General features: G+C 49.2%; 2 protein-coding genes across 8 annotated transcripts in view; one reads left to right on the plus strand and one right to left on the minus strand.

Annotated features, from left to right (window-relative positions):
• Positions 1-5,638, minus strand: part of ITGAL (integrin subunit alpha L) — a 52,962-nt gene extending 47,324 nt beyond the window's left edge. For 5 of the 7 annotated variants that reach the window (XM_084772760.1, XM_084772759.1, XM_084772758.1 and 2 more), the window contains exons 1-2: positions 5,383-5,638; positions 2,779-3,019 (exon numbers count right to left, since the gene is read on the minus strand). The gene's annotated coding sequence lies outside the window, so the exon portion shown is untranslated. Of the gene's footprint in view, positions 1-2,778; positions 3,020-3,711; positions 3,813-5,382 lie in introns of those variants that run through there. The other 2 variants (XM_084772756.1, XM_084772755.1) reach the window with 2 other exon arrangements.
• A 3,779-nt stretch (positions 5,639-9,417) lies between these two features.
• On the plus strand, positions 9,418-11,682 carry SEPHS2 (selenophosphate synthetase 2). Its single transcript, XM_084772795.1, has one exon. It carries the CDS (start codon positions 9,639-9,641, stop codon positions 11,007-11,009), a length of 1,371 nt encoding a protein of 456 aa, XP_084628921.1. The 5' UTR covers positions 9,418-9,638; the 3' UTR covers positions 11,010-11,682.
• The last annotated feature ends 2,793 nt before the right edge of the window (positions 11,683-14,475 follow it).

Here is a 14,475-nt window from a genome sequence, read left to right on the forward strand (position 1 = left end):
GAGAAACCGTGTCTCAAAAATAAATAAATAAATAAATAAATAAATAAATAAATAGCTCACAAAAGCCTTTCTTTAAGCCAGGCATGGTGGCACACACCTTTGATCCCAGCACCCGGGAGGCTGAAGCATGTGGATCTTTTCGAGTTCGAGGCCAGCCTGGTCTACAGAATGAGTCCAGGACAGCCAAGGCTAAACAGAGAAACTCTGTCTCAAAAAAACAAAAACGAAAAAAGAAAGCCTTTCTTTATATAACAAAAATGACATTTCTGTGTGCTGCTAGATAGGTACATATATAGATACATATATGAAATTTAAATTAAATGTACTTTTCCACCTGTACTGGGAACTGAACCCAGGGTCTTGCACTTGAAGGCAAGCACTCTACCACTAAACTAAATCCAAAACTCATCTTTTGGCCTTGTTTTGTTTTGAGACAAGGTCTCCTGGAGCTCAGGGTGTCCTCAAGATGACTATGTGGTCAAGAATAACACCGAATTTCTGATCCCCCTGCCTCTGCTTCCCAATTGCCAGGAGTGCAGGTGTGCGCCACCACACCTGGGTGCTGGGGATGGGAGCACCAGGAGTGCAGGTGTGTGCCACCACACCTGGATGCTGAGGATGGGAGCACCAGGAGTGCAAGTGTGCGCCACCACACCTGGATGCTGAGGATGGGAGCGCCAGGAGTGCAGGTGTGCGCCACCACACCTGGGTGCTGAGGATGGGAGCGCCAGGAGTGCAGGTGTGCGCCATCACACCTGGATGCTGGGGATGGGAGCGCCAGGAGTGCAGGTGTGTGCCACCACACCTGGATGCTGAGGATGGGAGCGCCAGGAGTGCAGGTGTGCGCCATCACACCTGGGTGCTGGGGATGGGACCCAGCGTGCTAGGCAAGCCTGGTCTTCAGCTCCATATTACTTTTTTTTATTTTATTTTTATTTTTCGGTGGCAGAGTCTCTCTGTGTACCCTTGACTGTCCTGGACTCGCTTTGTAGACCAGGCTGGCCTCAAACTCACAGCGATCCGCCTGCCTCTGCCTCCGAGTGCTGGGATTACAGGCGTGCACCACCACGCCTGGTTTCATATTACTTTTATAATCAGAAAAGATTAATGAAAGTTTCCAGGTGTTTTTGTTGTTGTTGTTGTTTTTGTTTGGTTTTTTTTGTTTGTTTTTTGAGACAGGGTTTCTCTGTGTAGCCTTGGCTGTCCTGGACTCACTTTGTAGACCAGGCTGGCCTCGAGCTCACAGTGATCTGCCTGCCTCTACCTCCCGAGTGCTGGGATTAAAGGTGAGCGCCACCACGCCTGGCTCGTTTCCAGTTTTTTGATAAACTCCAACAAGGCAGCATTGGCCTCTTCCCTCGCCATGTTCTTTCCATCCAGCAAACATCTGAAGAGGTCTCCCACCTTTTCAGGTTATGACTTGGTGTTTTCATCTACGGGTGTATTGATCTTGTCTATAGCTACCCAGGGACACAAGGCTTTCTTTGCGCTCTAGGATCACAGAGCCTAGTGATGCAACCTTAGGACAACCCCAGCTTACAAAGCATCCCAGGGTGTGAACCTCCTTCTGTGGTGAAGCCAACAGTGCTTCCTGAGCAGAAGGTGGGGGGGGGGGGGAGAAAAAAAGCCAGGCAAACGGTTTTTTGAGTACCTGAGCAAAGACCCAGAGGCAGATAACATTGTGGTGCCTTTTATTCATCCGCATCCCATACCTCACTCTTCAAGTCACCCCAGCCCTCGCTGGGCGTCTGCTGCATATGGCTCCTGCAGTCTGTGCTCATTACAAAGCCTTAGGGGCCTTCCAAAGAGCACAACCTAGCCATGTCGTGCCCAGCTAAAAATCCTCCTCTGCTCTCTTCTCAGAGAAAATAAAGCCTTTAATCCTTGACAGGACTCTGTGAGTGTGAGTGTGAGTGTGAGTGTGAGTGTTTGTGTGTGTGTGTGTGTGTGTGTGAGAGAGAGAGAGAGAGAGAGAGAGAGAGAGAGAGAGAGAGAGAGAGATTTCTGTTCTGTTTTGGGGACACAGTGTCATATAGCAAAGACCAGTCTTCAACTTGCTATGTAGTTGAGGATGGTCTTGAACTCCTAAACCTCCAAGTGCTAGCTTTTTTTTTTTTTTTTTTTTTTTTTTGGTTTTTCAAGACTGAGTTTCTCTGTGTAGCCTTAGCTGGCCTAGACTCACTTTGTAGTCCAGGCTGGCCTTGAACTCACAGTGATCCACCAGCCTCAGCCTCCAAGTGCTAGGATTACATGTATGTGCGAGCATGACCAACCCATGGAAGCTTGCACACAGGAAATGCTGTTGGCTTTAAGTCTTTCCAGCATCTGGTCTCTCAGCATGTCTAATTGCCCAGGGCAGGGTACGTCACTGCTGCTCCCTGGGCTTCTGAAGGACGTTTTGTAGCAAGTGCTCTGCTTCAATTTCCCAGCCTTTTACCCTCCTCCTGGCCGGATGCCGATGTGTGACAGCCTCTTTTCTGAAAGCCCAGCACAACCTGGCCTGAGGGTGTCGCTGACACACCGCCTCCTCCTCTCCCTCACCCTTGGCTGGCAGCCACACTTGCCTGCTTGCTCTTTCCTTCACAGGTCAGGTTTGCTTGGCTGCCGCCATCAGCACAGTGCTGACTGGGCCCTAAAGGCCTCAAGCCCAGATCATTAGTGTTCTCTCTCAAGCCCATCCTGTCTCCTCCAACTCTGGCTTCTCCCCCGCAATTCCTCTGACATTCAGAGGCAGCTCCTCCCCCACGCCACCCCTGCCCCCTGCAGGAGATGACTCACATTGGCTCCAGATACCTCACTCAGGCTCTTCTCTCGTGAGGATGGATGGTGGGGAGGGTGTGAGCCCTGTGGTTCTGGGTGTTGATCTCAAGTCTTCCCAGGCGGATCCTGTTGCTAGAAGCCACAGAGTAAGTTCCAGGAAGGTAGGGGCTAGGACTGAGGCTGAATCAGGCCTGGAAAGAGCAACAGGGTCACTGAAGGGAGGAAAAGGTACTTCAGAGACTGGGTCTCCAGTTTTTGACTGAAAAATAAAATATGAAAAAAAAAAAGAAAATATGTTTTAATTTTTTTATTATTTATTTTTAAGTGTATAGGTGTTTTGCCTACATGTATGTGTGTCTGTGTATCATGTGTGTGCATGGTGTCTAAAGAGGCCAGAAGGGGGCTGGAGAGATGGCTCAGTGGTTAAGAGCACTGGCTGCTCTTCCAAAGGTCCTGAGTTCAGCTCCCAGCAACCACATGGTGGCTCACAGCCATCTACAGTGAGATCGGTGCATGTAGTTGTACATGTAGATAGAACATGTAAAATAAATAAATAAATAAATAAATAAATAAATAAATAAACCTTAAAAATATTTTAAAATAAAAATTAAAAAAAAATAAATTAAAAAAAAAGAGGCCAGAAGAAGGCATTGGATTTCCTGGAACTGGAGTTACAGACAGTCATGAGCCACCATGTGGGTGCTGGATTGAACAGTCAGTGCTCTTAACCTCTGAGCCATCTCTCCAGCCCCCAGCATGATTTAACAAAGAAAACCGCAGCGAAGTGCGTGCCTAGAATACACAGACTCCGGCAACAACGTGAAGTTGTCAGTGCTGTGATGATCTGTGAGCCCGGGAGGCCTCAGGCCCTGCTGCTGTCCTGTGGGGCTCGAGTCGCCTGAACTCTGCCTCCAGCTCTGCTTTCCCGCTCATTAGGCACTGGTTGCTCACCTCTGTTCCTCAGACAGCGGTGTGCTCTGTGCTCTGTGCTCTGTGCTCGTTCACTCAGGCCTTTACTTCACAGGCATCTGCTCAGGGAGGCTTTCACACAGCACTCACTCAAAGGCCACACCTCCCCTTCAGCTCCAGGAGGTGCTCGCCTCTGTTGCCATCTCTTCCCACTAGAGTGAGGACAGAGGGGCTTAGCTTCACACGTGTGTGTGTGTGTGTGTGTGTGTGTGTGTGTGTGTGTGTGTGTGTGAGAGAGAGAGAGAGAGAGAGAGGACGTCTTGCGCCCTGTTCAGTATGAGGTGACTGCAGTCCATACACACACAGGAAATTGGTTTGTTTGTTTATTTTAAAGTATAACTTCCATTTTATATTTCCAAGGTGTTTGTTTGTTTGTTTTCTTTTGTTTTTTTCGAGACAGGGTCTCTCTGTGTAGTCTTGGCTGTCCTAGACTCGCTTTGTAGACTAGGCTGGCCTTGAACTCAACAGAAATCCACCCGCCTCTGCCTCCCGAGTGCTGGGATTAAAGGTGTGCACACCACGCCTGGCCCACGGTGTTTTTTGAAGCCACCTTCTGACATGGCTTTGGTGGAGGTCATGGTGGGGTACTGGTAGGTCTAAATCACGGTGGGGGTGTTCCGTACTTCTAGGCTTTACAAGATCAATTCCTGACTACCTTGCTACGCACGACACAGCTCCCACAGTAATACAACTTGACATAGAATTTGGCAAGCACATAAGCGTCACCATTTACTTTGGATGTGTCCCTGACAGCAGTGGCCCCTACGATGTTCTGAATACGGAACTCAATGTCCTTGTCCTTGGGCATGCTCCTGGAGCGGTTGGCACAAGGTCATGGCCCTTCGTTGGCACCACCATTGTTTGTTCATCTTGGAGCCCAGACCTGAAAGAGCTGAGGGTGTTTTGTTTATCTCTTTGTTCTTTTGTTTTTGAGAGTAGCCCACACAGGCCTAGAATTGGTATAGCCAATTCTGAACTCAAATTACAACAATCCTTCCACCTCAGCCTGCGGAGTGCTGGAGCTACGGGAGTAACGCACCGTGCCTAGCACGGGCTTAGGCCTGAGATGCAGTGGCAGTTTAGGTTGTTTTAACTTCCCTAGACTGATTTCCCCCACAACAGCAGCAAAAGTTTTACGTGGAGCTGAAGAGATGGTTCAGCAGTTAAGTGTGCTTACCACTCTGTGCCACCAATACGTCTCAGCACTTGTCACCAAGCTTGAAGACCCGAGTTTGATTCCCGGGACAAAAGTGCCCTCTACAAGTGTGCATGCACACATACACACACACACACACACACACACACACACACACACACACACACAGAGGCACACACACTTAAATTTAAAACGAACTCAAGGGAAGAAGAATTTCTCTTGTCTCTTGATTTTCATCAGGAGTGACTGGCCACGCTGCCATTGCCTCTTGTGTGGCAGCAGCATATAGTGTGGCAGAGCCGCAGCCTCCCTGAGGTCAGGAAGGAAAAGCATTACAGAAAGGAGCCTGAGGCAAGGCTCACTGGTCAGGACCTGCAGTGACCTACTTCCTCTGGCCTAGGCCCCACCTCTTTCCATGTCATCAAGTCAGGAATTCATTCAAGGGTTAATTTATGGATTAGATCAGAGCACTTGGGACCCCATAACTTCAAACTCACCAGATCCATCCGCTGGGGCCTACGTCTTCAACATGTGAGCCTTGGCGGACGGTTCCCATCCAGACTGTAACATCAGCCTACAGGACTGACTTACTACAAATGGGACAAATTTTAAATTGGATGTGGTGGCGCACGCCTTTAATCACAGCACTCAGGGAGGCAGAGGCAGGCAGATTAATGTGAGTTCAAGGCCAGCCTGGTCTACAAAATGAGTCTAGGACAGCTAAGGCTACACAGAGAAACCCTGTCTCTGGGGGTGATGGGGGGGAGTGGGGGGGGAATGAGGACCAAAAAAAAAAAAACAGAAAAGGGGAGGGGACAAGTTGTAATTGTAATTGAAAGGGGAAAGTCCAAAGAACAAGAGAGAAGGCAAACAGCAGGTCTACCCAGTCTGGTCACTATTTAACTTGCCAGGTGATGACAGAGCTTTTTTCTCTTTGAGGCAGGAGGCTCCTTTAAGTGTGCCATATGCTGAGAAGCTGCAAAGGTCTTTATGCTTGACTCTTTCCTCCTGTCACTGTGCTGCCTCCTAAACAGGAATTATGGTCCCCAATTTACTGAAGTGGCACAGAGGGACAAGAATGTCCTATCATTTCCTCAAGGTCACAGCTTGATTGAATCAACTATAGAGGCTAGATCAAAGGTCGAAGGTCAGAGATTGGCAGGCTGGCCCCACATTCCTAACGACCAAGACAGGAGGACAGAAGAGAACCAGCCTAGAAAAGGAAAGGGATCGTCAGAGGGGAGAGGAATGGAGCGGGCTCCAGGGCTAAGTAGGAGACGGCACGTACTCAAGAAGTGTCATTGGAAACACATTGTTATGTATAATTAATATGTCTTAAGAAAAACTAGCTGGGTGTGGTGGTGCACACCTTTAATCCCAGCATTTGGGAGGCAGAGGCAGGTGGATCACTGTGAGTTCCAGGCCAGCCTGGTCTACAAAGTGAGTCCAAGACAGTCAAAGCTACACAGAGAAACCTGTCTGGAAAAACCAAAAAAGAGAAAAAACTTAAAAAAAAAAATCCAGAGATTTTTTGCTTCCTCATCTATTGTACCATTTTTGCTTTTATAAATTCTAAAATATATACTTTACTTTTTCTAAATTACATCTTTGTGTGTGTGCATGTGTATGTGTTTATGTGTGGATGTGCATACATGTGTACGGGTGTGAGTGTGTGTGCATGTGTATGTATGAGAGCATGTGTGTGTGTGTGTGTGTGTGTGTGTGTGTGTGTGTGTGTGTGTGCACATGCATGTGTGGACCCCTATGGGAATCGGTTCTCTCCTCCCACTGTTTGCACACCTGGGCTCACACTCAGGTCCTCAGGCTTGGTGGCCAGCAACTTGACCCTTGAGCTTTCTTTTGGGCCCATATTTTCCTCTTTTTTAAAAAAAAGTTGAGGGACTGGAGAGATGGCACAGAGATTTAAGAATGCTGTGTGGTAGCCCGGTGTGGTGGCGCACGCCTTTAATCCCAGCGCTTGGGAGGCAGAGGCAGGAGGATCTCTATAAATTCGAGGCCAGCCTGGTCTACAAAGTGAGTCCAGGACAGCCAAGGCTACACAGAGAAACCCTGTCTCAAAAAACCAAAAAAAAAAAAAAAAAAGAACGCTGTGTGCTCTTCCAGAGGCCCCAGGTTCAGATGCCAGCCCACATACGGGCATCTGTGATTCTGCTTCCACTTACATACATATGGGAAAAACACTCATTCACACAAAAGAAAGATCCATCTATTCTTAAAAAGTTGAAAGCAGAGTGTGGTGGTGCATACCTTCAATCTCGGGGACCCAAGAGGCAGAAGTAGGTGGATTTCTGTGAGTTCAAGGTCAGCCTCCATTACACAGTGAGACTATGTCTCAATAAATAGATAAACAAACAAATAAATCATGTTCTCAAGTCTTAAATGCTGTCAAATGTCTTCTACAGTACTTCAGGCAGGCTAATTGATGGGCTCTAATTTGCAGCCGCTCTGACTCGGTGGTGACCTTGAATAGGACACACCCATACCTCATATTCTTTCTTTTTTTTTAAATAATATCTTATTTTAAGCCAGGTGGCGCTTATTTCAAAATGGTGGCACATGCTTGTAATCGGGAGGCAAAGACAGGCTGATGATATGTTGCGTGCAAGGCCAGCCTGGTCTTCAGAGTGAGTTCCAGGCTAGCCAGGGCTACCGAGAGAAACCCTGTCTCTTCATCTTCATGTATGTGTGTGTCTAAGGGCATGACACATGTGTATGAATGAGGAAACTGGAAGAGGTTCTTAGCTCCCCCTGGAGATGGAGTTATAGGGTAGGAACGTGTGAGCCACCAAGTGAGAACTAAGAAACAAATTTGTCTTCTGAAAGGGCAGCAAACACTTTTAGCGGCTGAGCCTTCTCTCCAGCACCCTCTCCTTCTACAGTGAAAACAGAAGTCTAGGCCCGGGTGTAGTGGCGCACACCTTTAATCCCAGCGCTCGGGAGGAAGTCTAACTCACAGTGTTTTAATGAAAATTAAAATAGCTAATACATTAACAACAACTCACAGGGGTGTTATGAAAGCTATAGCTTATTTTAAAATTATAATCCCGGGGCTGGTGAAACAGCTTAAACAGTGATTAAAAGCATTTACTGTGAAGATCTTTGGTTTCGGTTTTGGTTGTCTCTGAGACAAGGTTTCTCGGTGTGGCCTTGGCTGTCCTGGAACTAGCTCTGTAGACCAGGCTGGCCTCAAACTCACAGAGATCCGCCTGCCTCTGTCTTGACAACGTCAGTGAGATTCCATGAGTCCATGCAAAGGTGGAAGGAGCGAACCAACTACACAGCCATCCCTGGACACCCACACACATCATCAGAGACAACAGCAGTAATGAAAGATTTATTTATTTTTATTTTGTATGTGTAGGCGTGTTTTGACCGCATGGTTGACTGTGCACGCATATGTGTCCCCAGTGCTCTCAGAAGCCAGAATAGCACATCAGATCCCCTGAAAGCTGGAATTAGAGATGTTAGCTACCATGTACGTGCCAGGAACTGAACCCAGGTCCTCTGCAAGAATAGCAAGTGCTCTTAACCTCTGACCCATCTCTCCAGCCCCTATTTTAGGTATTTTTGAGACCAGGTCTCACTGTGCAGCCCTGGCTGGCATGCAAGTCACCACCCTCCTCGCTCAGCTTCCCAAGGGCTGGGATTACACCCGATGACAGCGGAAAATCTATTCATTTATTCATTTTAGGGTTTCAGTGTATATAGTCCAGGCTGGCCTGGAACTCACTCACAGTGATCCTATCAGTCTCCCAAATGCTGGGATCACAAGCAGGAAACCACTACTCTGGCGTTAGCATTTACAATTTTAATAGACACTGGCAAAACTTCCTTCCTGGGTCTATCATGAATTCTCCTATATATTAGCGTCAAGAAATACAGACATCTTAGCACAGAGCAGCCAGGTAAGCTACTCTGTTGCATCAATAAATTAACTCGCGCTGGAGACAGCAACCCTACTGGCAGTTAATGGGCAAAACAGTACCCAAACCTGTGCAGGACTTTAAGTCCCTGTGAAATTTCACAACATCGATGCTGCAGTTTGCTTACATAATGATGGTGTTTGCTTTGTAATGCCCCTTTTCTTCCCCCGGTTCTCTCCTCAAAGTGTTTTCTTACCCTGGATTGGCTTTGTGTCTAGTCAAATGACCCTAGAACTATTCTGACCTTCATGGGGTTAACCAAGCAGCAGGGCTTCCTTCTGCCAAGTTACTTAATCTTTAGTAAAGCGATCCCAACACAGACGACTTGGCCAGTCAATTCCAAGACCAGGTTCACATTTTTAAGCGGGCGGGGGAAGGCGGCTGGGCATCGTGGCTCCAACCTGTAACACCAGCACTCGGGAAACTGAGACAGAGGGATGGACACAAGTCCGAGGCCAGCCTGGTCTACATAGAGACCTGCGTTCCAAGCCAGTTACAAGGGTCTCACGTGACGATCTCGCGGTAACCGGTTGTGCAAGCAGACGGTTAAATTGTCACACACCTTTTTGAGCAAAGGAAGCCCGCCTCTCGGTACCGGAGTCGTCATTGGGTGGAGCGGCTGTCAATCACGCTGTCTATAAATAGAGACCCCGCGCGCGGCGCTCGGACAAGCAGCGTGGCTTTGCGTCCTCCGGCCGGGCACGTGTGGGAGACCGTCTCCTCTGGGAACCTTGCCGGCTGTGGCAAGTAGGCTCGCCTGCAGGTACCAGGGCCTTGTGGTCCGCCCAGCCTCCCCCGCGGGCGGCGCGATGGCGGAAGCGGCGGCGGCGGCGGCGGCGGGCGCCAGCGGAGAGGCCATGGCGGCGCTGGTGGCCGCGGAGGGGTCCTTGGGCCCGGTGGGTTGGTCCGCTGGCCGGAGTTTCTCCAACTACCGGCCGTTCGAGCCCCAGACCCTGGGCTTCAGCCCGAGCTGGCGGCTGACGAGCTTCTCCGGCATGAAGGGCTGAGGCTGCAAGGTCCCCCAGGAGACTCTGCTCAAACTCCTGGAGGGACTGACGCGGCCGGCGCCGCAGCCCCCGCTCGCCTCGGGTCTGGTCGGGGCCAGCCAGGAAGAGACGGTGCAGGAAGGGGGCCTGTCCACCAGGGCCGGCCCGGGCTCCGCCTTCCCCTCGCTGAGCATCGGGATGGACTCCTGCGTCATCCCCCTGAGGCACGGCGGCCTGTCGCTGGTGCAGACCACCGACTTCTTCTACCCGTTGGTGGAAGACCCCTACATGATGGGGCGCATAGCGTGCGCCAATGTGCTCAGCGACCTCTACGCCATGGGCATTACGGAGTGTGACAACATGTTGATGTTGCTCAGCGTGAGCCAGAGCATGAGTGAGAAGGAACGAGAGAAGGTGACGCCCCTCATGATCAAAGGCTTTCGGGACGCCGCGGAGGAGGGAGGGACGGCAGTGACAGGTGGACAGACAGTGGTCAACCCCTGGATCATCATCGGCGGGGTTGCCACTGTGGTGTGCCCGCAGAATGAGTTCATAATGCCTGATAGCGCCGTGGTGGGAGATGTGCTGGTGTTAACCAAGCCCTTAGGAACCCAGGTGGCCGCCAATGCCCACCAATGGCTGGATAATCCTGAGAAGTGGAATAAAATCAAGATGGTGGTTTCCAGAGAGGAAGTAGAGTTGGCCTACCAGGAAGCTATGTTCAATATGGCTACTCTGAACAGGACTGCCGCTGGCTTGATGCACACCTTTAATGCCCACGCAGCCACGGATATCACAGGCTTTGGCATTTTAGGACACTCTCAGAACCTAGCAAAGCAACAGAAAAACGAAGTTTCCTTTGTCATTCACAATCTGCCGATCATTGCCAAGATGGCAGCCATCAGCAAAGCCAGTGGGCGCTTTGGCCTCCTCCAGGGAACGTCTGCTGAAACCTCCGGGGGATTGCTGATTTGCCTGCCAAGAGAGCAGGCAGCCCGCTTTTGTTCAGAAATCAAATCCTCCAAATATGGAGAGGGTCACCAGGCATGGATCGTTGGCATTGTGGAGAAAGGGAACCGGACAGCCCGCATCATTGACAAGCCTCGCGTTATCGAAGTTCTACCTCGGGGAGCCCCTGCTCCTGCTGCCCCCGCCCCTGATAATTCCAGCACAGCCTGTGAGCCTAGTTCATGAAATGGAGCATCAGAAGTTGTCGCGAGCTCAGAGCCATTCTACATGTGCACTGGCTGTCGGCCAGGACTGACTTTAAGACCCATCCGAAGGCTGCCTGCATAGCACCTCCAGGTGCCCAAAAGCTGCCTGTGTGTACACCCAGGGCCAGAAGGAAGATGGGGGCGGGGGACTGTGTGTTCATCTGCTGAGGGGATGAGCAGTAGGGGACCTTTTCCCAAAGCGAGCTGAGGCTATTCCAGGTTGAGATCTTTTCCTTTGCACTGAGTTGATTCATTTCTGCACAGGGAGTGAGATTATTAAGATGACATATGAAAAAGTAAACTGCAACATGAAATTATTTGGACCAATATATTGATAAGTCAAAATTGTTACAAGAACTCTCACTGATTCACTGTCAAGTTACTAATTTTTTCTGAGAAACCGCCTCTTTTCCTGTTCTGGGCAAGAGTTGAGCAACTTGTCCAACCAGGAAAGGAAGACCTCAGCCACCTGATTTGGTCTCTGTTGATGATGTTTCTCCCTCTAACTCCTGCTAGGGACTGGGAGAGACTGAATAAACCTCAGAGCCAGGTGTTGGTGGTCATTAAGATACTAAATCTTACTGAAAATTCCCGGAGATTTAATTAATAAAATTTCTTCCAGCTAACTAAATAAAAGGGATGTTGTTGGAAAACTGTTGTGGCTAACGTTTGGTTCTGTGGGTCGTTTGACAGGTTCTCAGGTAGTGGAGAACAGCCTCGACTAAGCTCTCCTGCTGCTTCCAGGGTGCTGCCAAAGCCAGCTGGAATTCTGAATCTTTTCCTCCCTTGACACAATATTTAGAACCTGCAAAATAGAAAGATAGAAAGTGGATGTGGTCTCTGCCCCTGAGCCAGGGGGTTTGGGTTTTCACTGGCCCAAGATGGCTAAAGAATACTTGGAAAGGATATAAACTCTAGGGATTATAAGGTAGACAAAAAGTATCACACACTCACATACAAATCACAAAGTTTCTTGTTTGGGTGGTTTTTTTGAGACAGGGTTTCTCGGTGTAGCCTTGGCTGTCCTGGACTCCCTTTGTATTCCAGGCTGGCCTCGAACTGCCAGCCTTTGTATACCAGGGTGGCCTTGAAGTAACAGAGATCCACCTGCCTCTGCCTCCATGAGTGCTGGGATTACAGGCGTGTGCCACTGTGCCATACTACCAAGTTTTTAAAAGCTAAGAAGTTGAGAGGGTAAAACCAGCTTAGCAGAATAGAAGAGGCTGTCTGAAAGTGGGGGACACTGACAGGAAATGCTTCTGGAAGGATTCAGCAAGGAGTTGGCGTTGAGAAGAGACACTGGCTAAAAGCTTATGCACAGGTCAAGTATGTCTTCACACTTTGCATCACCCCGAGACACACAGTTTGAGGTAGGCCACTGCCTCTGGCCTCTGGGAAGAAAAAGACAGGAATTATAGGCACAGCAGTAGACAGCCTGACTGAAAACTCTTAGCCATTAAAATCCAAGCCAAGTGCTGGGGATGCTTGCCTGGCATTCCTGAAGCCGTGGGGTCAGTCCTTAGCACCAAACAAGCCCGGTGTGGTGCCGCTGACACTTGGGAGGTAGAAGCAGAAGGGTCAGAAGTTCAAGGTCATCTTTGGTTGTATAGTTCAAGGCTAGCCTGGGCTACCTCTATGTGAGACCCTTCTCAACACTCCCCTGCAAAAGAAAACTCTGAGCTAGGATTTGTTGGAGAGTGCCTAGCTGGTGTAAGAGCTTTGGTTCAGTACCTAGTACTTAGGACATTAGGCTGGGGGGGGGGGGGAGTTGTGTGATAAAGGAGAAAGAGAAAATAGGTTTTGAAACACTGGCCAGAGGGTTGAGGTGTAGTTCAGTATTACAGTGACATAGCTTGGGCAAAGTCGTACTTTAATCTTTACCATCAGAAAAAAATAACCTTGGCCTGGAAGCTTCACACACACACACACACACACACACACACACACACACACTTTTTGACAGCATCTTGCGCTTCAACCCAGCTTTGTCCACACCATTGTCCTTTGGCTGGAAGCTTCACACACACACACACACACACACACACACACACTTTTTGACAGCATCTTGCGCTTCAACCCAGCTTTGTCCACACCATTGTCCTTTGGCCCTCCCTGACTCAAATTTTTTGCTATGTCAGCTTCCTGTCTATGCTGAGAATGCAACTTTGTTTTTTCTATTTGCAATGTTGCTTCTTCCCTTGTGCAGGCTGGATGCCAGGCAAACACTTCTGCCGAGCTCCGCTCCCTAGCCACCTGGTATTGCTTTAAACAAGGACCTGCTGTATAGCCCTGTCTGCCCTGTAGCTTGCTAGGTAGACCAGATTGACTTAGAGCTCAAAGATCTGCCTCCCATGTGCCAGGATTAAATGTATGTGCCGATGTGGGAGAGAGAAACATGTTTTTGTGTTGATCCCAAGTGTGGGATGGGGAACAGACTAGTAAGAGAGAAGGATGCTTTTCCACTTAGAAGTCAAACCATTTCGTGGGGGAGCTTGGATGTTACCAGCTGAAAACATCCTAGTAGAAACTCTGAGAGGACATATATGTATGAGCCCCAAAACAAGAGGCTGGAGAGAGAGAGAGAGAGGACTTGGGATTGTTTTGGCTGTTCATCCCCGCACTTCGAGAGACGCTTCTAGAGAGAACTGCTTCCGGGAAGGCTTCAAGGCTTTGGGCTCCCGCTGAGGCCTCAGCTGCTGTTCCAGGTTCCAGCAGCAACTTTGGTTGAATTGTGGGTTTGCTGAGGGCCTGCTGACCAAGCCGGGAGACTCGTTCCTGGGAACTGAGATCCTTAAGGTTTCATTATTGTGTTCTTTAATCTCCTTTTCCTATTGTTTGCGTTCGTCGGGTTGTGAGTGAGGTACGCTCTGTTAGTGAGTGCATAATAAAGTATAATTGTTAAGAAAATTGAGCCAACATGCCACCATAGCCAGCTCTTTTTTTTTTCCCTTTATTTTATTTCACGTATATGAATGTATACATTGCCTGCACGTGTACATGTAGCACGCACGGACAGTGCCCTCTCCCCATGAGGCCAGAAAAGGGCTTTGAATCCCCTGGAACTGGAGTTACAGAGGGTTGTAGGTGCCATGTAGGTCATATGGATGGCATCTGGCTTCCCTGCAAAACAGCCAGTGCCTTTAGCCAGCGTCATCTCCCAGGCCTCTCATTCCCCTTCATTGTTTCTTTTTTCTTTTTTGAGACAGGGTCTCACTGTGTAGCCCTGGCTGTCCTAGAACTCACTTTGTAGACCAGGCTGGCCTTGAACCCACAGAGCTCCACTTGCCTCTGCCTCCTAAGCGCTAGGACTAATAGCTTACACTATTATGCCCAGCTAGGCCCATCAATCTTTTTGTTGTTTTGTTTTGTTTCCACACAGGATTTCTCGGTGTAGCCCTGGCTGACCTGGAACTCACTCTGTAGACCACACAGGTCTGAATCTTAGA

This window comes from Acomys minous (genome assembly GCF_964271855.1).
Source record: "Acomys minous genome assembly, chromosome: 2".
In the NCBI taxonomy this organism is placed as follows: domain Eukaryota; kingdom Metazoa; phylum Chordata; class Mammalia; order Rodentia; family Muridae; genus Acomys; species Acomys minous.